The sequence below is a fragment of the Microtus oregoni genome, unplaced genomic scaffold (genome assembly GCF_018167655.1).
Source record: "Microtus oregoni isolate MIOR12 unplaced genomic scaffold, Mior012 000056F_ref0000123, whole genome shotgun sequence".
Classification (NCBI taxonomy): domain Eukaryota; kingdom Metazoa; phylum Chordata; class Mammalia; order Rodentia; family Cricetidae; genus Microtus; species Microtus oregoni.
In genome coordinates this window covers 292,636-318,400 of record NW_024543832.1, presented here as the reverse complement: position 1 = coordinate 318,400, position 25,765 = coordinate 292,636, and the positions used below count along the sequence as shown (strand labels likewise).

Genomic DNA, 25,765 nt, shown 5'->3' with positions numbered 1-25,765 from the left:
GTTCTGTCTGAGATGATATTGGGGCTGTTGTCAAGAGCCGTTTATTGTCTGGGATCTTATCATGTTTGTCACAATGTGACAACTGGTTTGCTTACTGGGGCCAAGGGACTCTGGTCACTGTCTCTTCAGGTGAGTCCTACCTTTTCCCATTCTAAATGTACTTAGGGGGACTCTGAGCTATCCGGACCAAGACTCCCTATAAGTGGGTGCTGAGATTTAATCCCTTTGCCCCCAAATTGAGACAGACAGGTCTGGGTCAGGGCTCTCTTCCCACCGGTCTGTGGAAGTGTGAGGAAGGGTCTACCAGAACTTGCAGTCTGGGCAGGCTTCCATCTAGGATTTATCAGACGCTGGTATAAATTAGAGGCTACCAGCTTCTGGTGCCAAGTCCAGAACCAGTGGTTATTTGGTTTCGCATAGGTGAGGCTGGAACATCGATCACTTTGAAAACTAAAGAGAGGTCCAGGGACATTTGCCCAGGCAAGGATTGGAGTAGGGGACAATGACTTGAATGATTGATTTTTGTGGGGCACTGGGAGTCGACATAGTGCCTGAGTAGCTCGGGGGCCACTCTAGTCAGGCTCGGGGGGTTTTTGTGTGGTATGGATGGAAATCTCACCGTTGTGATTACTATGCTATGGACTACTGGGGTCAAGGGACCCAAGTCACCGTCTCCTCAGGTAAGAGTGGCCCTCTGGGCCTTCATTTTTAACCTTTGCCTATGAAGTTTTCTGAGCATTGCAGACTAGTCCTGGAGATTTATTCCTGAGGGAACATGGGTGGCTGGCTGGCAGAATGAAGCTGGGGACTCACTGCCTAGGGATCACAGAGCCTTTTGAATATTTCTAAACCTTTGAAAGACTATTAGGGAAGGACCTGTCTGGTGGAGACCCTGGATGATGGGGTAGGGGACTTGAGAGCCTCATTTGTGTGAGATGCTGTGATGATCCATGGCTAGAGGGATAGTTTGAGATGTGGTAGGAGGCATTCAGTTTTTGGAATCACAGGGATGGCTGAGAAATGCGTTTCAGGACGGTGTCTGTGTGAACATTTGCACAGCGGCAGGCTGCTCAGTGCAGGGAGAGGAGCCGAGCACTTTCCTTAGGCTTGTGAGGCATGTTCTGCACTTGACTGTTTAAAACTTTCTTTGTTGGAAAAAGAACTGTCTGAGTGAGTAAATCAAGCAAAGACGGCAGCTAGCCTTGGTCTTAGAGATTCACAGTGGGCTCATCTCAGGAAGGTAGCCGGGGAGCCTACAGAAGTCCAGCATTCCAAAGAAACACAGAAGTGTGCCTATGGAATATTAGAGGGTATCGTTTTTATCTTTAAAGTGGTTCCTGAGAAAAATAGCTAGAATGCTATGACTTTATAATGTGGGAGATTTTTGAAGTATTCATTTTTTTAAATGTCCAAGTATCAAAAATTCTAGTCACTCAATTTGAAGTAATGTTTGTCTGTAATTGGCATTGCCAAAAGTTCAGCAAAGGAAGGGGGGATGAGGGTCTTTCATATCCTATTCAGAACTGACTTTTAATAATAATAAATTAAGTTTAAAATATTTTTAAATGAATTGAGCAAAGTTGAGTTGGAGTCAAGATGGCTGACGGGTCCAGGACACCTGCTACAGCTCACAGGAAGCAGATCATGTGGCAAGGCTATTTTGGGAAGGAAAAACAAAGCCACTAGGTAAATTTCTAGCTGCGGTTTGAAGAAGTTTTGAAATGTTTTGCCCAGCCAGGCAGAACTGAAAGTCCAGACTGAGCAAAACAACACCTGGGTAATTTGCATTTCGAAAATAGGTTGGGAATTCAGCCGAAACTGGAAAGGCCCTCTTTCTTCTAACTTAGTAATCTTTCAGTTTTACCTCGTGAAGTTCTAGTTTTCACAAACTTAAATTTATCAATTTCTAAGGTGTATTCATTTTCGAAGTTAGACTGAGTAAGAAACTGTGTAAGAAATTTCTAATGTATTTAGAAAACTTTTTGAAATTACTTAATTATTCTTCATATTATCATTATTGTTGATCTCAACTCAGTTCTTTTTCCAATACCCAAAGCACTTACAATGGCTTTGTTCATGATTTTTTTAAGCTAGTTGGTTTTGCCTTTATGATTAAGAAAGACTTTGACTTTCTGGTAAAGTTGGCTCCTTTGGCTCCCTAAGTCTTTTTCAAGACCTCTTCCTAAGTATTCATTTTAAGAGAAAGCATTTAAAAATGAATGCAGTTGGTACCCGAGAGGACACTCGGTCAGATAGTGCAAAAGAAAGAAGGCATCTAAGTCAATCCACAACAGACATGTTCTCTTTGAACTCCTTCTGACCTGGCTTCTTGTTGAAGAACTGGCCAAAAGTCTGAGACTGGGTTTCTGCTGGGCAGACCTGGACCTTGGGTCTCCCAGGACCAAGACCTGGGAATGTACAGTTTTTGTGGCTTCTGCCACTCATTCTCCTGGCTGCCTATGGACCAGCCAGTCTCGATGGCCTTGAAGTACCAATTCCACTCAAAGACCCTGGACCTCCCTGAGACCAGGCATCCTAAACGGTAAGCCAGAGGCAGCCACCATTGTGGCTGCTGCTTTAAAGCTTGTTTTTGATGGCTGTTTCTGCTTGAGAGGGACTTAGTCTTCAGTCACTGCTTTAGGAGGAGAAAGAAACATTTGTGTGTCTTTTGAGTGCTATTGTCTGGGTCACTTGCATTTAACTTTTCTTTTAAAAACCTGTAAAAGAAAAAGGTTATAGATTATGGGGCTCTGGTATTTTAAGGAAATCTTAGAGAAAGTTTATATGATCATCTGGAATTATTTCAGTTAAGTGTGTTACTTGGGTTACTAGTGCTGTCTCTGCCTCAGTTACACATGTGACTTCGAATTTTGGGTCAATACTGCCTTGTCTTAAGCCATAGATAAAATGGATGCCCAGGTGGTTGTTAATCATGGTTTTAATCTAGCAGGAACTTAAAGTGGAAGCTAATTGAGACCCAGTAAGAAAGACCCAGGCTAATGCTGGGATTCTGGAGCAAAGGATGTTTTTAGTTTTTATAGAAAACATTACTACCTTCTTGATCTACATCTCAAGATGGTCTAATGAATTTGAAGTTGCCAGTAAACATACTTCATGGTTGTTAAAGAATGGTATCGAAGAACAGTGCTTCGAAGCTAAGGTCTGTGTGAAAGGACAGGGATCAGAGTGTGGATACTCAGCATGAAGGCTGGACAGAAATGAGAACGAGATGGCTGGGCTAAATCTCCTGGTCTTCAGGATCCCAGCCACAGTAAAGAGCTGTACAGAGAAGGCTGAACTAACAAAGCTGACTGAGCAGAATTCCATGAACAAGGTTGAGAGCCTGGTAAGCAAGGCTCTAGCAAACAAAGCGGGGCTGAGACAGATGACCAGAACCGGAAAAGGCTCAGCTTCTCTGAGCTCTTCTAAGATGTACCAAGCTGAGGTAATCATTCTGGGGCAAGCAAGCAAAGCTGGACTGGATGAGCTGGAGTGAGGTAGACTGCGCTGAGTTCAGATGAGCCGGGCTAGCTTAACTGAGATGAGTCAACCTGCACTAAGTGTGACTTAGCTGAGCTGGGGTGAGCTGAGATGGGGTGAGCTGAGCTGAGCTGGGGTGAGCTGAGCTGAGCTGGGGTGAGCTGAGGTGAGCTGAGCTGGGGTGAGCTGAGGTGAGCTGAGCTGGGGTGAGTTGAGCTAGGATGAGCTGAGCTGAGCTGGGGTGAGCTGAGCTGGGGTTAGCTGGGGTGAGCTGAGCTGGGGTGAGCTGAGCTGGGGTGAGCTGAGCTGGGGTGAGTTGAGCTGGGGTGAGCTGAGCTGAACTGGGGTGAGCTGAGCTGGGGTGAGCTGAGCTAGGATGAGCTGAGCTGAGCTGGGGTGAGCTGAGCTAGGATGAGCTGAGCTGAGCTGGGGTGAGCTGAGCTGAGCTGGGGTGAGCTGAGCTGAGCTGGGGTGATCTGGGGTGAGCTGTACTGGGGTGAGCTGAGCTGGGGTGAGCTGAGCTGAAATGGGGTGAGCTGAGCTGAGCTGAGCTGAGCTGCTCAGGGGTGAGCTGAGCTGAGCTGGGGTGATCTGGGGTGAGCTGTACTGGGGTGAGCTGAGCTGGGGTGAGCTGGGGTGAACTGGGGTGAGCTGGGGTGAGCTGAGCTGGGGTGAGCTGGGGTGAGCTGAGCTGAGCTGGGGTGAACTGAGCTGAGCTGGGGTGAGCTGAGCTGAGCTGGGGTGAGCTGAGCTGAGCTGGGGTGAGCTGAGCTGAGCTGGGGTGAGCTGAGCTGACCTGGGGGTGAGCCGAGCTGAGCTGGGGTGAGCTGAGCTGGGGTGAGCTGAGCTGAGCTGGGGTGAGCTGAGCTGATCTGGGGGTGAGCCGAGCTGAGCTGGGGTGAGCTGAGCTGAGCTGGGGTGAGCTGAGCTGAGCTGGGGTGAGCCGAGCTGACCTGGGGGTGAGCCGAGCTGAGCTGGGGTGAGCCGAGCTGAGCTGGGGTGAGCTGAGCTGAGCTGGGGTGAGCTGAGCTGGGATGAGCTGAGCTGAGCTGAGCTGAGCTGGGGTGATCTGAGCTGAGCTGAGCTGAGCTGGGGTGAGCTGAACTGAGCTGGGATGAGCTGGGGTGAACTGGGATGAGCTGAGCTGGGATGAGCTGGGGTGAGCTGAGCTGAGCTGAGCTGGGGTGAGCTGAGCTAGGATGAGCTGAGCTGAGCTAGGATGAGCTGAGCTGAGCTGGGGTGAGCTGAGCTGAGCTGGGGTGAGCTGAGCTGAGCTGGGGTGATCTGGGGTGAGCTGTACTGGGGTGAGCTGAGCTGGGGTGAGCTGAGCTGAAATGGGGTGAGCTGAGCTGAGCTGAGCTGCTCGGGGGTGAGCTGAGCTGAGCTGGGGTGATCTGGGGTGAGCTGTACTGGGGTGAGCTGAGCTGGGGTGAGCTGGCGGTGAGCTGAGCTGATCTGGGGGTGAGCCCAGCTGAGCTGGGGTGAGCTGAGCTGGGGTGAGCTGAACTGAGCTGGGATGAGCTGGGGTGAACTGGGATGAGCTGAGCTGGGATGAGCTGGGGTGAGCTGAGCTGAGCTGGGGTGAGCTGAGGTGAGCTGAGCTGGGGTGAGCTGAGCTGAGCTGGGGTGAGCTGAGCTAGGATGAGCTGAGCTGAGCTGGGGTGAGCTGAGCTGAGCTGGGGTGAGCTGAACTGAGCTGGGGTGAGCTGAGCTGAGCTGGGGTGAGCTGAGCTGATCTGGGGGTGAGCCGAGCTGAGCTGGGGTGAGCTGAGCTGAGCTGGGGTGATCTGGGGTGAGCTGTACTGGGGTGAGCTGAGCTGGGGTGAGCTGAGCTGAAATGGGGTGAGCTGAGCTGAGCTGAGCTGAACGGGGTGAGCTGAGCTGAGCTGGGGTGATCTGGGGTGAGCTGTACTGGGGTGAGCTGAGCTGGGGTGAGCTGACCTGAGCTGGGGTGAGCTGAGCTGAGCTGGGGTCAGCTGAGCTGAGCTGGGGTCAGCTGGGGTGAGCTGAGCTGGGGTGAGCTGAGCTGAGCTGGGGTGAGCTGAGCGGGGGTGAGCTGAGCCCAGATGAGCTGAGCTGAGCTGGGGTTAGCTGGGGTGAGCTGAGCTGGGGTGAGCTGAGCTGGGGTGAGATGAGCTGGGGTGAGATGAACTGGGGTGAGCTGGGTGAGCTGAGCTGGGGTGAGCTGGGGTGAGCTAAGCTGGTGTGAGATGAGCTGGGGTGAGCTGAGCTGAGCTGGGGTGAACTTAGCTGGGGTGAGCTGGGTGAGCTGGTTGAGATCGGGTGAGCTGAGCTGGGGTGAACTGGTGTGAGCTGAGCTGGGGTGAGCTGAGCTGGGGTGAGCTTAGCTGGGCTGAGCTGAGGTGAACTGGTGTGAGCTGAGCTGGGCTGAGCTGAGGTGAGCTGAGCTGGGATGACCTGGGGTGAGCTGAGCTGGGGTGAGCTGAGCTGGGTTGAACTGGGGTGAACTGGAGTGAGCTGAGCTTGGGTAAACTGGGGTGAGCTGAGCTGGGGCGAACTGGGGTGAGCTGAGCTGGCGTGTGCTGAGCTCAGGTGAGCTAGGCTAACTGAGCTGGCATAAATTGGGATTAGCAGGGTTTACATGTGCTGGACTGAACTATGCTGAGCTGGACTGGCTGAGTTAGCCTGGGTTGACCTTAGTTGAATAGGACTGAGCTTGACTAGGCTGGTTGAACTGGACTAGACTGGGCTGACTAGGGCTAAACTGAATTAAACTAAGATCAGCCAGGCTGGGATGAACTAAAATGAGTTTAGACAGCTAAACTGGTATCGTAACCTGATCTGAGCTGGGACTAGGTGTGCTAGCCAACAGGCCTGAGCTAAACTGGACTGGCATGAGCTAGGCTTACCTTTGCTTGCATCAGCTTAACTAGGCTAGGCTGGGCTAGGCTGTAGTAGAATGAACTGAGCGGGGCTGAGCTGGGTTAATGTAAACTAAGCTGAACTTAGCTAGACTCAGGCTAGTTTAGTTAAGATAGCGTGAGTGAGCTGGGGTGAGCTGGGGTGAGCGGGAGTGAGATGGGGTGCGCTGGGGTGAGCTGGGGTGCGCTGGGCCTGAAATAGTTTAGCTAGACTGGGATGAGCAGGTCTGGGATGGAAAGAGTAAAGCTGGATTAAATGAGTTTCACCAGGTCTGGACCAGCTTGGCTAGGATTTTGTTCTGGGCAAAATGTATGCCAAGGTGAAGTTTCAAGATGATTCCATGAGTTTCCCCATCATGACCCACCTTGCTCCTACCTGACACACCTTGTCTGCTTGGCTGGAGAGGTTTCAGAACAAGTAGCAATCTTGATTTCTACTACCGCGTGAACCAAGCAACCTGCTCTCCCATTGTGAGGATTCGGTTTTGTGCGGTGATATGAAGCCTGAGCCCCTCCCCCACCACCTCTACCTCCTGATGGGATTCCTATTATTATGGAATGAGAAGGCTTCTCCCAGCTGCTGTCTCAGAGGGAAGCAGGGCAGGGCAGGGCCAAGCCTACCTGAGAAGCTGGGGACTAGGATTGTCCCTGAGAAACGGGGGTCAGGATCCCTGGAGCTGGCTGGTGATGGCTGACGGGCCAGATCCACCCACTCTAGGAGACATCTCTCCATGTCCATGAAGGCTTCCAATGTTCCAGCCATGTTGGCTCCATAGCTTTGTCCAGTAGGCCAGGCCCATCTACTACCATATCTAGCCCTGTCTGCCTTAAGAACACCAGCCACAGAGGCAGAGGAGTGTATAGATCGGACTGGCAGGGGACAAGAAGACAGACTCTCACTCCTCCATTTCTCTTTTTTTATCCCTCGCTGGTCCTCAGAGAATAAATCCCCCCCGATTCTCTTCCCCCTCATCTCCTGCGAGAGCCCCCTGTCTGATGAGAATTTGGTGGCCATGGGCTGCCTGGCACAGGACTTCCTGCCCAGCTCCATTTCCTTCTCCTGGAACTACCAGAACAACTCTAAAATCAACCAGGGTGTCAGAACTTTCCCGACTATGAGGACAGGAAACAAGTATATAGCCACCTCGCAGGTCTTCCTGTCTCCCAAGAATGTCATTGAGGGTTCAGATGAATACCTGGTCTGCAAAGCCCACCATGGTGAAAACAACAAAGATCTACGTGTGCCCATACCAGGTAAGAACCAAGCCGTCCCGGTGGGGGCAGAGACCCAGGCATGGCCCGGGGGGAGCAGAGGGCTGGGGCTTAGGCCAAGCCGAACTCATACCTTGTCTTTTCACTCTAGTTGTGAAAGAGATAAACCCCAATGTAAGTGTGTTCATTCCACCACGGGATGCCTTCTATGGCCCTGCACCACGCAAGTCCAGACTCATCTGCGAGGCCTCCAACTTCAGTCCCAAACAAATCACAGTATCCTGGCTACATGACGGGAAGCTTGTAAAGTCTGGCTTCACCACAGAGCCAGTGACTACTGAAGACAAAGGATCTGGACCCCGAACCTTCAAGGTCATAAGCACATTAACCATCACTGAAAGCGACTGGCTGAACCTGAATGTGTACTCGTGCCGTGTGGATCACAGGGGTCTCACCTTCTGGAAGAATGTGTCCTCCTCATGTGCTGCCAGTGAGTACCATGTCCTAAGCCCAGTGACTAGCCCTCCCAGATCAGGGCAACCCTCTTATAGGTATGGCTAATGCACCCTAACATGGCTCCTTGCTCCTTGAGCCTTGGCTTCAAGGGCCAAGACCAGTGTCTTCCCTTAAGCAGAGATTCGGAGGCTCAGTAAATCAATCAGTACTATTTAGGGGACAGAAACTAAACTTTTCTCTGACTTCACAACTCGACAGTCACTGACACAATCTTCTCTTGACTGCAGGTCCATCCACAGACATCCTAGCCTTCCCCATTCCCCCCTCCTTTGTTGACATCTTCATCAACAAGTCTGCCAAGCTGACCTGCCTAGTCACAAACCTGGCAACCTATGACACCCTGAATATCTCCTGGGCTTCCCAAAATGGTGAACCACTGGAAACCAAGACCACACTCACTGAAAGCCACCCCAATGGCACCTTCACTGCCAGGGGTGTGGCCAGTGTTTGTGTGGAAGACTGGGATAGCAGGAAAGAGTTCGTGTGTACCGTGACCCACAGGGACCTGCCTTCACCACAGAAGAAAGTTATCTCAAAGCCCAGTGGTAGGTATTTCCCCTTTCCTTCCCTTCTAGTACCAGTGCCCTTCCTCTATCTCATGGAGATGGCAGGTCCCCTTCCACCCTTATCCTCACCACTGTCTCTGCTTACAGAGGCGGCCAAGCACCCACCTGCTGTGTACCTGCTGCCACCAGCCCGCGAGCAACTGATCCTGAGAGAGTCAGCCACAGTCACCTGCCTAGTGAAAGGCTTCTCTCCTGCAGACATCTTTGTGCAGTGGCTTCAGAGGGGTCAACCCTTGTCCCCAGACAAGTATGTGACCAGTGCCCCAATGCCAGAACCACAGGCCCCAGACCGTTACTTCACCCACAGCATCCTGACCGTGACAGAGGAGGAATGGAACTCCGGGGAAACCTACACCTGTGTTGTAGGCCACGAGGCCCTGCCACACATGGTGACCGAGAGGACCGTGGACAAGTCCACTGGTAAACCCACACTGTACAATGTATCCCTGATCATGTCTGACACAGGCAGCACCTGCTACTGACCACACTAGCCCCTTACCAGGCAGGCTCTGGGGGTCTAGTTGCTCTGTGTTTGCGAACTAACCATGTCAGAGTAAGATGCTGCATTTTATAAAAATTAGAAATAAAAAAAAATCCATTCAAAAGTCACTGGTTTTGATTATGCAATGCTTTTGCCTGCTGAGGCAACAGCTATGTTGTGTTGTATTTGCCCTACGCACACCCTGCAGACTTTCCTCCACCTTGACCCTTCCTCTACCTTGGCAGTTGCCTCCTTCTGTGTGAACTCAAAAGGACTTACAATAGACAGAGTATAAGCATGCCATCCCTCCAGCTATTTCTAGATATATGGCTGGAAGATTTGCTACCCTGTTGAGTTCAGGCACATGTACAGACACACACACAGAGACATACATTTGCACACAGATATAGGCACACATGTGTGGACACATGCACAAATATGTATTCACTCATAAAAGTATACACAGATCCACCCTCACACTCAGGAACACATGCATGCACATGAGCACATGCACACATACTTGCATGGACACATACAAATACCTTCAGAAACATACAAATGGACATAGACACAGAGCCTCACACAGAAACAGATACCCACACACACGGACATGTATACACCGAAACAAAATATAGACAAATATAAACAACTGAACCACGTAGGCACAAAGACATGGATGCACAGGCATGTACAGAAGCATCTAGCTAACTAAATGTCCATACTAACAACTGCACAGGCACGGCACACAAGTACACCTGGACTCTGACCAAGGCCATAATCTCCAGGGCTCAGGGCCCAGAGAGCCCACACTAGGCTGGGTCACTGAAGCTTCTCGGGGAACTCAGTCTATGCTTAGGGGAGATAGCTCCAAGCAAAGAACATGCCTTCCTGTCCCAGCACCATAGGACAACCTTCTGACCACCTATGACAGATACAAGACTCTGTGGCCAGAGAGAGCACGTGGTGTTCAAATCCACCCAAAGGGCAGAAAGTTGCCCTTGACTGTGCCTCCATTAGTAGAACACCTCAGGAGATCAATGGGAGAGTGCCTATCCCACTCACAAATACCCTGGCCCCAGTCCATAATGCAGAAGACATACCGCAATTGTCCAGAAGAAGCTGAATCCCATCAGCATGGGTCATTGGAGTCCCTGTAAGGACCCAATAACACTGTCTCGTTGGGCCAGCATCCTGGAAATTCTTCATGTTCTTAATAATTTGGGGCCTGGGCTTTAGCTATTCCCACTGACTCATCTTTACAGGGGTCAGAGACCCCAATAAATGCCCTGGTCCCACTGTCTCCCTCACTGTCTGTCCGTCTCTTGGTACCAAGACCTAGCATTGCTAGTAGGAGTAGGACAAGCCACCCACAGAAACTCTGCTCAAAGAGGAACATGAGATGCTGAGTCTTTCAGGAAGTAAGGAAGGACAGCCTCAGGTGCCCCATGCTCTTCTTCCCAAAGCCTGGAGACAGAACCCTACACTAAATTTTCAGTCTAAGCAGTCCTGACATTGCCACCCACTCAGAGGAAGTTCAGAGCACACCAATGCCATTATGCCAGGGTTCCTGACTCTGCCTTCATCCCATGTCCATGTGCTGTGCCTGTCTTGCTTGCCTCTGCTGCCCCAGTGCTCCCAGTATAAGGCCCCAAGTTGGTGCCTCCTTCACTTTGACCTATGCTGTGCCTCTGTCTAGCTTGAACTGTTAGGGGAACCAGTCAAAACTGGCTAAGACTCTCCAAACCTCAGGGAGTTGTTCAACCACCCCAAGGCTTGGCTTGACCCTCCCTCTGTGTGTCCCTTCACAGAGGGGGAGGTGAATGCTGAGGAGGAAGGCTTTGAGAACCTATGGACCACCGCCTCCACCTTCATCGTCCTATTTCTCCTGAGTCTCTTCTACAGCACCACTGTCACGCTGTTCAAGGTAGTGTGGTTGTAGGGCTGAGTACACAGGGCAGGGAGCCACCAGTTCTCATTGCCCATACCTCTGCTCCCTAAAAATGGACAGCAATTTACACTGTCTCTGTCACCTGCAGGTGAAGTGACTCACAGCGCGGAAGGACATCAGAGACCAAGAAACCCTCCCACAAGGGCATTACCTCTGGGCCTGGGGTGGGACTGCCTGTAGGACTAGTAAACTTATTCCTATCTTTCTTGTATCACCCTCCGGCTTGGAGCTCTGAGGTGGACTTCTGGGCCAAGGACTTTGTCAACCTGTGTACCCTGAAGCAGGGTCTGGACCACATATGGCTGTACTGACTACAGATGTTGTTGGAAATAAATACTTTATCTTGTGAACTCAGTTTATTGTTTTATTTTCAAACATGTCCTGAAGTGTTGACATGGCAAGGATTGTCTGAAGGGAGTTCGAGAACTGGCAATGGAATGGTCTGGTGGGACTTCAGGGAGAAAGAGGGAAAGGAGAGGTGGAAAAGGGGAAGGAGGGAGGGAAAGAGAGAAAGAGAGTGAGCTCTGACAGCAATGGTAGCACTCTGTCTTATACACTCTGATGGAAGAAAGGAAGCAGGGCAGAGAAAATCCCACGCCTGATCTCCCCCAAAGTGTTCGGAATCTGGAAACTAGCCTCCGGTTTGGGTCTGTGCTCTGGAGCCCAGCCCACCACATTGCACTGGTGCTGCTCCCAGCTATCACGATACTTTGGGTCTTATCCCAAAAGTTTGTGGTATGTTGGGTGTACCTTATGGGAGTTGACTGAGATAAACAGGATGTGTGTACCTCTCCTGCAATGCGCCAGGCCCTGGAGATCAGTCAATAACTCAGAAACTCAAACTCTCTGTTTATGAAAACTGCTGGAAAGATATGAAGAAACAGGATAAAGGCCCTGCAGTCACTCAAGAAAGACAGATAAAGGCCTGGCCACAGAACAAGAGTAGAAAGAAGAGAGGTGTGGGTCATGGGCCTCAGCTCAGAGAGGAAAGACCTGCAAATACAAGATGAGGGCAGTGCAGGGTACTTCCTTGCTCATGGTGTGAACAGCTGGTGAAGCCCACAGACATAGGAAGTCCAGGCTAACTGCAGGAAGAGGAAGGCCTGGGAGCATAGCCGGAGAGAGAACAGCAGGTCCTGGGAGAAAACTATGTAGATGACAAGCTCCTAAAGAGACATTAAATGAGTCTGGGATAGCACCTTGGTGATGGTCCCTGAGCTGGGATTCACGTGGGTAGCTGCAGGGCACAGAGAACAGCAAGCTATTGAGAAGCCACTGTAGAAATGTCAGGGCTCATCACCAAATTCCAGATCTATTTGAGGCATTGTCACCTCAGCATCCTGCCTCTCATACCAGCATCTGTGTTAGTTTCCTTGGGCTGCTGGGGGAACGTGCCACACGTAGAAGCTTGAGCAACAGAATTCTGTTCTTTCCCAGTTCTAGAGGCCAGGAGTCTGGGCTACAGTAAGCTGGGATCCTCTGTGCCACAGGGAGAGCTTATCACAGACTTCTAGCTCTGAGATCATAGTGAGTGATCTAGTTGACAGGAGCTCATGCTGGATCATCAAACCCAGCAGAATGGCGTTCTTGAAACATGGCAGTAGGTGCACAGGCATATACATGGAGAAAGAAGCAGGAAAGTGAGACAGTGACTGGGGTGTTGGTGCCAAGAGACAAGGGTTGGCCAAAGGCCATGACTTCAGAGCTAGAAGTCTCTGGCAGACGCTCTGTGGCACAGAGGTTCCCAGCTTGCTGTAGCCCAGACTCCTGGCCTCTACAACTGGGAAAGAACAGAACTCTGTTGCTCAAGAGTCTACGTGTGGCACGTTCCCCCAGCAGCCCAAGGAAACTAACACAGATGCTGGTATGAGAGGCAGGATGCTGAGGTGACAATGCCTCAAATAGATCTGGAATTTGGTGATGAGCCCTGACATCCCCACAGTGGATGTTGGAATTCCAGGCTTAGAATTTCAGCTAGGAAATCTGCTAGAGGGCACAATTTACCCCACATAGTCTGCCCCTATGTATCCTCCACAGTCTCTGGAATATGGGGAGTGGGACACTGAAAATATATGACATACCAGAACCTGAGAAGGAAGAGTAGCCCAGAGAAACCCAAAGCATGCTCTGCTCAGGTGCTCTAGGCTACTTGAGAGGTTCTGAGGATGTAGAAGGCTAGTTGTTCCTGTCAAGGTCATGGGAGAATTATATCCAGGAGGGATAGGGCCACTGGTGTTTGGAAGAGCAGGGGGTAGGTCTCTTCCCAAGAAAGCTGAGGAAGGTTCAAGAAAGAGATGATGGCGGCAGAGAGATGGACACTCCTGAGACTGGCCAGAGGGCTTCAAAGCCCTTCTTCCCAGCCTACCTGGGAATGAGTCATTTTTATGAATATGGCATGGAGTGATACTGCCCAGGTGTCACCATTGTTTCCAGTCCCATGTCCTCAGTACTCCCCTGTCTGTCTCACAGATTCTCCCACGAACCCTCAAGTGTTCCTCCTCATCTCAGAGTGTGAATTCTCAAAGAAAAACCAGTCGGTGAGCCTGGCCTGCTTGGTGATTGGAAACCATCCACTGGAAATCAGCTGGGACTCAACAGCGAAGTACAAGACTAAGAGGACCTTTCCCCTCGAAAAGAAGGATAAAGAGTACACGATGAGTAGCCAGCTCTCTTTGTGGACCTCAGAACTCAACAGCACCCACACTTGCCACATAAAAAACAACTCCATACTTACTATTGAAAAGACTTTTCAATTGCCTAGTGAGTATCCCTAAACCATGCAGAAAGATCTTATGGGGCTTCCCACAGCTATGCTCAAAGACTAATTGAAGCAAGACCCCCACCTGTGCTCAAGGAGCACCTCCCTTGGTCCCTCCCTTTCTTTACTCTTCCCCCATCCCTCTCCTCCCTGGGGACTCTGTACTAAAAGTGCAAGGAGGCAGCTGGGCGAGCAAAGGCAATGGCTGAGCACAGAGCTCTCCACACTAGTACCCTTCCATCCTGCGGCCTCCCCTTTTGCTGCTTACCACTCCCCTGGGTACCTCAGGAAACCCTGTTTTCTCACTTTTACTTTTTGTCCATCATTTCTTTGATTCCAGGAAAATGGATTGCTCAATCCTCTCAGAAAACTACTTTACCTCCCCCAGTGGAAGTCACCAAAGCTACTAACACCCGAAGGGACACAGTGGGTAAGAAGTCCAGTGCACTTCATCCCAACTCATCTGTTCAATCTTACACCTCCTCCTCAGGGAAACTCTCCATGACCCCTACTCTGAGCTGTCAATGTACATCCTAGGTAGAAAGGGTGACTAAAATGGCTTGTGTGCCTGCTGCAATCCAGGCCCCAGCAGGTACCAACAGATGCCACCACCTAACCCTGTGAATGCATCATCCCTTTTTGAGCAAAAGATGAGCTAATGCTAAACAGATGAAGGACCAGTACAAGGGTCTACCTGCCCATAGACCTGAGCTCTGTGTATCTGAACCAAACTGTGAGCTTCTCATGGACTCTGAAGGCATATGACCAGACAGACAACAGAACTTCTCTGAGATACCTAAGAATCCCATTAGCGGGCCAGGGGACCATCACACCTAGACTCCAGGATTTTCTTAGCCCCACAGGCTTCCCTCATCTCCTCCTAACTCTACTGTCTCACTGTATCAATTCCTGACTGGGCTAGCCCTAAGTCTCACCCTTATTCATCTGCCACCTCAAGAAAAATGGCCTAACTAGAAGTTCTGTTTGTAGAAACTCAAGGTTTGTGATTCTCCCCAGCCTGAATTCCTATGTAGGTGGTCAGCCTGCCGTGTACTGAGAATAAGCCCAGGTCCCCATGTAACAAAGTCAAAAGACAACATGTAGATTTACAAAAATATTTACAAATCATACATACAAGTTTAAAATGAGAAAATATCTTAAAAGATTATCTATCAAAAATGTTCAATGTCACTAGTTATCAGATAAACTCAAGTCAAAACTAAAGCGAGCTGTCACCTGACACATGTAAGAATGTCTGATGAACTTCAGGGGGGGGGGAGGGTGCTGCCCCAAGTCACATGACCTTCAAAGTGTAAAGCTAAAGCTACTGTGCAATCCAGAAATTCTGCTTCTGAATGTAAGCTCAAAAGACAGGTTTCAGCAGTTGCCCTTACTCCTCTGTTCAGTGTAGTGCAATCAACTCAAGGGCCCATCAGTGGGTGGATAAAAGAAATATTTGAGACTCTCTTCTACTGAAGAAAGAAATCCTGTCATTTGCTGTGTGAATATGGGGAAAGTCCTGTCTCCAACTATAAATAAGCTGAAAGAAGAGCTAAGAAGGGAAAGGCAGAAAGAGGAGGAAAGAGGCCTTGTGTTGTAATTGACCCTGGACTTCTGCAGATTTGTAGCTTAGTGGTTTATTAGCTGTGTGAACCTGAAAATACAGGTCTAAGTTTTAGAAGAATGTTCTTGAACAATGAGAAACTTGTGAACTCTAGGAACATCCAACAGGGCCTACTGGGTCTCTGCTAGAACAAGAACTAGAAGATCCACACAGAAAGCATGAAAGGCATATTAATGGAAAGAAGGGCTCTCTTAGGACCTCCAAAGCCAGTGCCACTTCCAGAACTGAAAGACAGGTTCCCTCACCTTTCAGGCTAAGGGAGGATCTAAGGGCTCTGTGGGACAGGCCAGAGCAGTCTCCACAGCTCCAGGGTGACTGTAGCCTGAGCACATGTATCTCATAAGTACAGGAGAAGGAATGTTTCACCCCCATCCACAAATTCACTGGCAATGCCCACCACCACAGCACACACACACACACACACACACAGAGAGAGAGAGAGAGAGAGAGAGAGAGAGAGATCACCAGGTTGCAAGATAGAAAGCCTAGGATTTGTCTTGCCTTCAAAACACAAAATGTTGGCCATGGAGAGTAGACAAGGCACCAAAGAAACAAAGCCTGGGTCTATTCGGGAGGCACTGGGTGTTCCTAGACACTGAACTAGAAAAGGGACCAGGAGAAGGCAATGTCTTCAGCATAGGCCTTTACTTACCAAGCCCTTGGGTCCCAAGCAGAGGCAACTTTGTGACCCAGGTGAAAACTCTCCCCACCCCACCTTAAGGTTGTCCAATGCCCCTCCTACCCATATGTTCTCCTTCCTCCAACAGTGCTCAGGCCATCGCTGTCGTCAGATAAGAAAAGAGGGTGTCTCCATCCTCTCAAAAGTTTCTAGATACTTCCAGGTCAAGTGTGACAAGATAATACACCTCTTACCACTTCTCCTTGCAGAGGCACCCAGTTACCCTTCTGTGAACTTTCTGGCCACATCCACCTATCCTGAGATGTCATCGTGGCTCATGTGTGAGGTTTCCGGCTTCTTCCCCCAAGACATCAATCTAATATGGCTGAGGTTCCAGAGTAAAATAAACACTTCGTACTTTGCCACTGCCCAACCCACCCGAGAGCCTGGGGGCAACACGTTCCAGACCTGGAGTGTCTTGAGAATACCAGTCACTCTAAACTCTTCACTTGACACCTACACATGCGTGGTGGAACATGTGGCCTCACGGACCAAGCTCAATGCCAGCAAAAGGCTGGACATAAGTGGTAAGTCACAACTGGGTAAGAATGACAAGCAAGTCCAGCACTGGGTGCCTGTGATGAAGAAATATACCTGTTTGGGGAGGAGAGGTCTGCACTGTCTGCAGAAAAGGGACACATGCTTATCTGTTTCAGTTCAGAAGAAAGAGCTGCACAACACTTCCTCCTCCGTACAGCTCTTACATTCTTTCTGCCCCTTCCTCCATGGTGTTCACTGAACCCTGGAGAAAGTGATGCAAGTGTTTACCTACTTTCTTGGGCTACTTTCCACAGCAGCTTGACCAAGTATGGATCTCCCCAGTAACCACTACTGCTCACTGTGTAGTGAAACTTCCCTCCATAAGTGAGGTTGATAGTAATAGTTGTCTGTAGACATAAATGCAAATGCTTGCTATCCGGTTTTACAAGTTTGTGGCATCCATTTAACAAACAATAGCAGTTGCTTCTCTACTGGAGCCTATGAGCTCCCCAGCCATGAGTCATTTCCCTGACTTCTGATACCAAACATGAATCTCCTACTATAGAGCAGAGCTTAAATCCAACAGGAAAGAAGTAGGTTGCACCCATAACTGTCATGCCACTATTGCACCAGTAGGCAGATCTTAGATGGCAAGTTGGTTAGTGTAGCACTCAGAGTCCATAGTCAAGAACAACTGCTGACCTATATAACATCTTCCAGCACTGCAAAGGCTAGCCAGAAGGTAGACAGCTTCTACCTCAGTCCTAGCCTCCTTTCTCTGTCATGCAGCCAAAGTTTATGGAGTCATTAGCAGTAGGAATTTGCCATCTAGCTCTGGCATGGAACTAACATCAGTGATGTTAGCCTTTGTGGTTTATGGCTTCTCAAGGGCATCTCTCATTAATGATTAATAAAGAGGTAGCCCACCCCAGCACTGGGACTTTCATTCAATGAACTCTAGATTTTGGGAGTTCCATGTGCCTTCCATGTCTAAACTCTGTGACTCCTCTTAATGACTCATTGTTTTCTTCTATCAACCTTCTATCAAGGTTGTAAGGTAGGTGAAAGTATCATTGACTCTGGCTGTTCTCAGTCACTTTCTTCCTAACAATGTTTGTAAAATTATTGCCCCTCTTATTGCCAATTCTCTATGAGTGCCTATATATAAAACACTGTGTTGGGTGAAACCCTTACTGGTGGCCTTTCCCACTGCATTCTTATATAGAAGGTCCATGACAGCATTCACAGAGGCGAGAACACACTTACATTCCTCACTGAGAGGCATAGACTTTTATGAAGTCCACCTGACAACCCCATATGGTACAGATAGATGTACATATTTGCCCATTATGCATCCATCATGTATAGATGTCAAATCAGGAACAGACCTCACCAGTTTGTGGAGCATGCAGAAGGTCAGAATATTTCAAGAGAATGCCAGAAGCTTTCATTATTTTCTAGCCTTCAAAATTCACAAGCACAGAATTTGGCTTTTTGTGAATGTTTTCTCTGGAAACTTTAGCTTAACACAAATTTTGCCATATTTTTTTAGTGACTTGTACAATTCCCACTTTCTGCTCCCCCCTTTTTAATATCCTCCCAAATGTTTTAGCACCTCACAAACCATACTTACTCATTTTTCTGAATCATTCAGGTCTACCAGAGTCTCGCCTAACTCTTAAAGATCGTATGCCATAATGGAGCTCAGCAAAGTCACGGAAGCCTAATACCTGAGTTAATCCCTGTTGAGTCAACCCCCTTCTTAACATTTCAATAAACTCACTCTTACCACTTCAATGAATTGGGCATTAAACGATATTTCTCATGTGTTTAGTTTCTTCAGCAAGGACTTTAAATTGTCTTTGAGTCCTGTCTGACATATATGTAGACCTCAGTCAGTAATAACCAAGAATCCCTAATGTGCAAGTCTATTCTGCTTTTATCCCAGGAAAGGCTGTTTAGCACAGGTCTAATTTGTTTCTCACTCCCTTACCGTGTGGCTATTTCCTTTGAATTTAAAACATTCCCTCTTGGAGGGAGCTAGATATTGATGGAATGGTTTTCCATGTATCACCTCGGATAAATGCAACCTTTGTCTCAAGGAAGGATGAATAGTTCAGTTTCTCAATTTTCCACTTTGTGCCACTGATCCTATCCTCCTTCGTGCACTTTGCCTCCAGGCTATGAATCTTTCCCCTTTCACTGTCTTATTTTCTTCATGGGTTCTAAGTTTTCAGATCTCTTTAGCAGAGATCTAATCTGTACTGTCTTTTCTTTAGCCCCTGCTAGCTCTAAGTAACAGCAAGCCAGCATCTCATCATATTCTTTTCTCTGTTTTTCCTTCAAAATCAGAGACCAAAGTGGAAGGCAGCATCTGTGTGTCTTTTTTTCCATTGTATTCTTTCTTTACACAATCAAGATTTTCTAGAGGCAGTCAGCTTAGCCATAGTCACACGTCTTACCTCACACGGCCAAGACCATGCAACATGTACCACAGTCAGCTTGCCATGCCATTCCAGGAGTTACAAAATGTCCTCTAGTCTAGCATCCATTTGAGTAAAACCACACACTGTAGACTCAGTTCAAGAATGCATATCACCTCACACCATGTAAAAGACGATGATCAGCCAAGAGTTCCTCCAAAAATGTTCCACTCTTGGACAACCCAGATTTGGTGACAGGAGCTCCTATCACCCCCAGAAGAGAGAAAACACCAACTGCTGCAACAGGAAACATGCCATCCCACACCACAAAGATGTTATGTCTTTGATACCTTAGATCTGGAAGCAGAGAGTCATTTATCTCATTCCTCTCTCTCATCTGCTGGAGAGCCTACAGGACCATGACTCAGGGTTGCTGTAAACTTCACATATGCTGGGGTTGGAAGCATCCAGACAGGCTTCACCTGCAAGCCCCTAAGTATGAGTATGGTAGGGATAGAGCAGGCTGTGGAGGCATCTGCAGGCATCTTCATATGCAGTCAAGTTGTGCCCTCAACATATCAATTTTAGGTAAGCCCTGTTTTCAGTGTGGCCTTCAGAGCCTGGGCCCAGATCAGCTACACTCCCCACTTAGGGCTTGACACAGTACATCCACAACCCCCTACAAAGGGACACAAAATTAAATAACAGGGTGGGCCTACAGCAACCAGATGAGACCATGCCAGGCCCAGGCAAGCTGCCAGCCTGCCAGCCTTGGCTCTAGCCCTTGAAAGCCTGGTCTGTTGTCTATGCCTCAGGATCTCGGGGTCCTAGCAGTGAGAAAGTCCTGAAAAGGCCACTCTTATTGTCTGGCTGCACTGTATTGACTGAGGAAAGAAACTACACCCCACTGCCTCTCATGGGCCAACCTCCTGCCAGGTAAGGGAGTCTAGAACTATTCCCCTGGTGTAGAAGCCTCATGACTGCTAAAAGGGGCCTGCCCCCAAATCAGTCTCTTCTTTTCTCCTGTGGCATTTCCCCCCACCCCAAGCACACTAAGGTGATCCCTCACTTGCCTCCCTCAGGATCTCTCTGAAGACCTTGACAGGTTACCCTTAGTTCTAGGGTTAGACCAGCATCAGTACCCTGCTGCACACTCTCACAGAGCATGCTTGGAAAGCCCAGGCGTGCTCTGTGGTCCTCCTCATTAGAAAAGGCCACCCCAAGCATACCTCTCTATGTCCTCTCCCACTTCCCCTCATCCTGCCCTTTGGTCTGTCCCTATGCCATGCTTCCCACGTCATGAGACAGCTACATCCGCCTAAGTCCCACACAACAGTCCTGTCACCCCAGCTCCTGAGCACTGCAGTGTTATTACTCTGACACCAGCACCTCTTAGCTCTCCACCAATGCCTCTGTGAATCCCGTTCTGCCCCTCCCACCCTTCCATCACTCTGCTACCAAGGCAATCTCTTAAACATTGTGTGTCTGCATAGATATGGAAGGACATTTGATTAGGCACTCAGGCCATGGCAAAAGAAATGTACCAAGTAAACTTTTAACATCACAATTTTATTTAAAATTACTAGTGAGCCAAGGAACCAAAAAAGCTCAGGGAGACTGCATTCCCAGGTAAGGAGAGAGGGCTCCTTCATTCTGTCCTACTAGGCACAGACAGGCAGAACTACGGACCATATGAAAGAGGACATCAAAAAATCGACCAAAACTTTAATGAATACCTTAACTGGCAAGAGGAATAAGAACACAGAAAAGTCCAAGATTCTGAGCTAATCACCACTCACCCAACCTCCCACATAGGAGGACACCACTAGCAAATAGACCCTGGGAGCAGAGCTTGGGAGTAGCAGATTGCCAGTCTTGCACCAGCTCCAAGGCCTGCTAATGTAACAGACTGACTCTATCCCAAAGCACCTAGAGCCAGCAAACCCAGTTCAGTTCCCAGTTCCAAAGAGCAGGCCTTCTCTGCCTGATGGAGGAGGGGATGTGCACCTCTGTTTCACCCCTAGACTCTGAAATTCCCGTGTATACAATATCTAGCATGTAATCAGCAATTATAAGATACAAAGTGATTGATAACCAAGACAAAAACAGTACATAGAATTAGACCTTGGAAGTATGAATTATTAGAACAACATTCATAGCTTTCTTTAGAATATTAAATCCCAGACCTTTGAGGGTGTGACAGAACTCAACCTCTCCCTCTGGAAAGTCTTCTCTGAGCACTTTTTGTCCACAGTAGGCCCCAGAGAGATTCTACTACTGGAGAACCCTCTCACCCAGCCACCTGCCACTATGAGTTCTTCCCGTGATTCTAGGACTCCACTGCCTCCTGGCAGAGTCAGACAGCCCTCCCAGGAGCTCTCCTGTTCTTGCCCTGGCCTAAGACCTTTCTATGCTGAATGACCATCATGTCCACTGTCTGGTTGGCTCACTTACCTCTGTATTCAGTTGCCTCGTACTGCATGTGGCAAAGAAAGTTGCTTTTTCTATGTTCTCAGTAGAGTGTAGAGCAGTACTTCTGTAAGTTACAGTAAGAAATGATCACCAAATAAATGAAATGAACAAACACAAGCAACCGTTTTACTTTCTCTTATCTGTGGGAACTGTCCCAAGGCCTCCAGTGGATGCCTGAAGCCATCGGTGTTGTCAAGCTCCGTGTTGCTTCAGCAGTCAGCCTGTGGCTGAGGTGGGTCCTGACTGACAACAGACAGGCATGCAGGCAGCTTGAAGGGCAGACAAAGTGGGGGCTGCCATTCCAGGCAGAGCAAGAGCCCATCCCACTGCTCCAAACCGTAATTCAAAACAAGTGACTGCTCAATGTCATGTTCTCCAACCATAGGTAATTGAAACTGGAAACTATGGGTAAAGGAGACTGCTGAGTGATTCTTATGCTAAGATTCAGTGGTCTATAATGCTCACACGATTTCAGTACTTACCACCGTTATCTGGTGAAATGACTTCAGGCCAGCCCATCCACAGACACCGCAGTGACTCTGCCTAGTACTTATGGAGTGGACAACCCAGGCAGCCCTGTGACCCACCTGCCTTGGTCTTTCACACCTTGAGTTGGGTTGTGCTCTCTATGGAAACACATTTTCCTAGATCTGCACACCAGCCGTCACTCTGTCTGGTCTTGGACCACTCTTCAGTCTCCAGCTGGGATTTCCATACAAACGTTTAGTTATGACAGTACCTTCCTTAACATCTTCTGTTCCCTCCTATTACCCTTAGGGTTAGGTTACCATGACTAGGATGCTTTCAGATCTCCACCTCCACCCGCCAAGGCTCAGAGGCCCCTTCTGACTCCCAGGATAATGCTCTTTCCTAATGTTTGCACCATGCACACTATTTTTTCTTTGAGCGCCACTCCTCCTTCTCTGCCTCTTTCACGTCACATGAGAAGGCCTCTGCTGGGCAGCCTGCCTCCTCTGGCCACCATTTCTAGGTCTTCTGAAGTAGCAACCCATCTCCTGCACCATTCAGGTGGCAGAGGCTTGCATTCACATCAGGTTTAGATTCAGATCTGCCTAATCTCACACAGAACAATCTATGAGTGAGACTCTAGGAACCAACAGGCTATAGCGAAAGGTAGGGTGGAAGGGCCCTGTGGGACAAAACAGTTAGCAGGCACCTTTGAGGGAAGGTGGTAAGTCCTGGTGAGGAAGGATATACAAACAAAATGTTGCTGCTGGGAAGGACAGCTGTAGCCTCAGCTTCGGTGAACAGGAGAGCTGGTTAGTAAGGAGTGGACCTGTTGCTGCATGGAGGCCTTCTCATGTGCACTATTTCTTCCCCAGGCATGGCCAACACCTTCCCCGACTTGTGCATCAGGGATGAGCAAACCGACAGCTACCTGGACATAGATGAGGAGAATGGCCTGTGGCCCACACTGTGCACCTTCGTGGCTCTCTTCCTGCTCACACTGCTCTACAGTGGCTTTGTCACTTTCATCAAGGTGGGCCTCCTAACCCCTCCCTCTCCACCATCTCTGGTGGAAGTGTGGAAGATGCTCTTGCAGAGACATCCTGAAACCCGTCAGCATTTCTGGAGTGGCTGGGATGGGGTAGGGGATATACCTATAATGGGGGTGGGAGGGCATGGTCACTGTCCAGCTTCTGGGTCCTATTCTAGCTCCTGGGCCCTGCTCTGTTTCTCAGACCAAAGCCCCTATATGACCCCAAGGTTCTCTGGCAGGTGAAATAGACCAGGACAGCAGCATCCTGCAACTAAAGAAATAAAGTGCTTTCCCTCAGCATGAAGCCCACAAAGAGGATGTCTTCTATGCAGAGAAGCTCCAGGCTATCCTCCCAACCCCCTGCTCTCCACCCAGCCTCTCAGACACAAAATGACTGGCATCCTTGGCTATAGGCAAAGCAGGTGACATGCTGCCCAAGTCCTACTCCCGCTATCCTCTCCCTCCTGTCAAGCCCCCATCCTCACATAAACATGCATGGTGCACTCCACCTGCCTCCTGCTTTTTTGTTTCCATGGTCTGGATAAACTCAGGTCACAGCACATAGGATCTGAGGCAAACAGTGGAAGGAAAGGTCACTCAGGAGGGGTGTCAAGGACACACTGAGGAAAACTGTTTAGTGAATTTAGGCATTCCCCTCCCACCCTAAACACACAATTGACTTCACACATATACATAAGCATGGATGCACACACATGCATATGTTCACATCACAGTCCCTCAAACACAATATACACACACACACACACACATACACACATATGCATACATGTATATACCTACTCACATGCACACAGACTCACATCAGGGCCTTAGATGGCAGAAATGATAACTGTGGTCATTTGAATAAGAATGGCCCCTACAGGCTCATATAGTTGAATGTTTAGTCACCAAGAAGTGGAACTCTTTGATAGAATTCGGAGGATTCAAAAGCTCATGTCAGGCCCAGTGTCTATCTATCTCTCTGCTTATGGATCAGGATATAGACTCTCAGATGTTTCTCCAGCACCATGTTTGCCCACTGTGATGACAATGAACTAACCTCTGAAACTGTAAAGCAGCCCCAATTAAATGCTTCTTTTATAAGAGTTGACCTGGTCATGGTGTCTTTTTACAGCAATGGAACAGTGACTAAGACAGAAACTATTCCATATGCCAATCCGTGTGTTCTGGCTCCTCATCTTACTACCTGTACAAGACCCTGAATCCCTGTATTTCCAGTTCCTCCATCACAAACATTGAAAGTACACAGCTATCTAAACTGAGGTGGGAGGGTCAATGTGAAAGGGACTCAACAAAGAGGTTGGTATTAGACAATATGTGGGAAATGCCACCTTCTTGTTACCTGCTGTGGACTGATTGTGTCCCCTAAATTCATGCTGATATCCTTCCCTCAGTGTATCAGAAGGTAATGAGACCATGAAGACAGAGTCCTCTTAATTGGGATTAGTGTCTTCATCAAACAACTCAGGAGACCCTTTGCCCAGACACAGTGAAGCAGAGCTATCCATAAACATGGAAATCAGTACTATAATACATGGAAACTTCTGGAACCTTTGTCTCAAACCTCCTGCCTCAGAATTAGAAGTATATTTCTGCTATTTGTGATCCTTCGGCTCAAGGTATATTTCTGTATACCTTAATGTGCACCCAAGCACACTAAGGCATCAGCCAATATCCTTAGGTGTGATGATGAGTCTAAATGAGACCTGACTCATTCTTTTTTCATGTTCTATTATTTGTTTATTTTAGATCTAACCGCAGCCTCTCCTCCCTTCTCTAGTCCCATTCCCTTCCCCCACCTCCCCTTCACCACCTCTTCAGTCCTTTTCTCCACTGTTTCTGTTCAGAAAGCAAGAGGCCTCCCCTGGGCATAAGATGGCATATCAAGTTGCACTAAGCATAAGCACATCCCCTTGGATTTAGGCTGGGCAAGGAAATCCATTATGAGGAATAAGTTCCCAAGAGGCAACCAAAACATTAGGAACAATCCCTGCTCCTATTGTTGGAGTCCCACAAATAGATCAAGCTATACAACTGTCACATATATGTAGTGGGTTTCGGTCGATCCAGCGCAGGCACCTGGTTGTTGGCTCAGACTCTATAAGCCACTTGGGATTTGTTGTTTCTGTGGATTTTCTTGTGGTATTTTTGACCTTGCTAGCACCTAAAATCCCTCCACCTTCTCTTCAGCAGGATTCCCCAAGCTCAGCCTAACATTTATTGGAGGTCTCTGCATCTGTTCCCATCCATTACTGAATAAAGGCTCTCTACTGACAACTGGAGTCTCAAGTCTGACCACAGGAGACTGCCAGTTCAGCCTACATATCCACTATTGCTAAAAGTCTTAGCTGGAATCACCCTTGTAGATTCACGGGAGTTTCACTTGACTTTTCTACCTGACTCTTAAAAGTGCCTGCCTCTTTCCAGTCATCTCTTTTACTACTCTCCCCCTCCACCCACCCCTAAACAGATTCCTCAAGTTCCCATCCCCACACCCTCAGTCCACCCAGGAGATCTCCGCTATTCCCCTTCCCAAAGAGATGGATGTGTCCCCCACCTTGGGCCTTCCTTACTACCTCGTCTCTCTGTGTCTGTGGATTGGAACGAGGTTATCCTTCACTATCCATTTGTGAGTGAGTACATACCACGCTTGTCCTTCTGGATCTGGGTTGCCTCACTCAGGATGATTTTTTTTTCTAGTTCTATCCATTTGCCTTCAAAT

At 48.8% G+C, this 25,765-nt stretch overlaps 2 gene segments (V, D, J or C); both read left to right on the top strand.

The window, feature by feature from the left end:
* Window positions 1-11,427, top strand: part of LOC121438423 — a 359,365-nt gene extending 347,938 nt beyond the window's left edge. The window contains 6 exon segments of the C gene segment in view: window positions 7,302-7,616; window positions 7,726-8,064; window positions 8,318-8,635; window positions 8,744-9,076; window positions 10,946-11,061; window positions 11,174-11,427. Of these exon segments, the coding sequence occupies window positions 7,302-7,616; window positions 7,726-8,064; window positions 8,318-8,635; window positions 8,744-9,076; window positions 10,946-11,061; window positions 11,174-11,182 (1,430 nt within the window).
* Window positions 87-24,099, top strand: LOC121438424. The segment is given in 6 exon segments: window positions 87-129; window positions 13,555-13,845; window positions 14,184-14,273; window positions 16,356-16,673; window positions 22,865-23,022; window positions 23,262-24,099. Coding segments are annotated over 5 exon segments (681 nt in total).
* The last annotated feature ends 1,666 nt before the right edge of the window (window positions 24,100-25,765 follow it).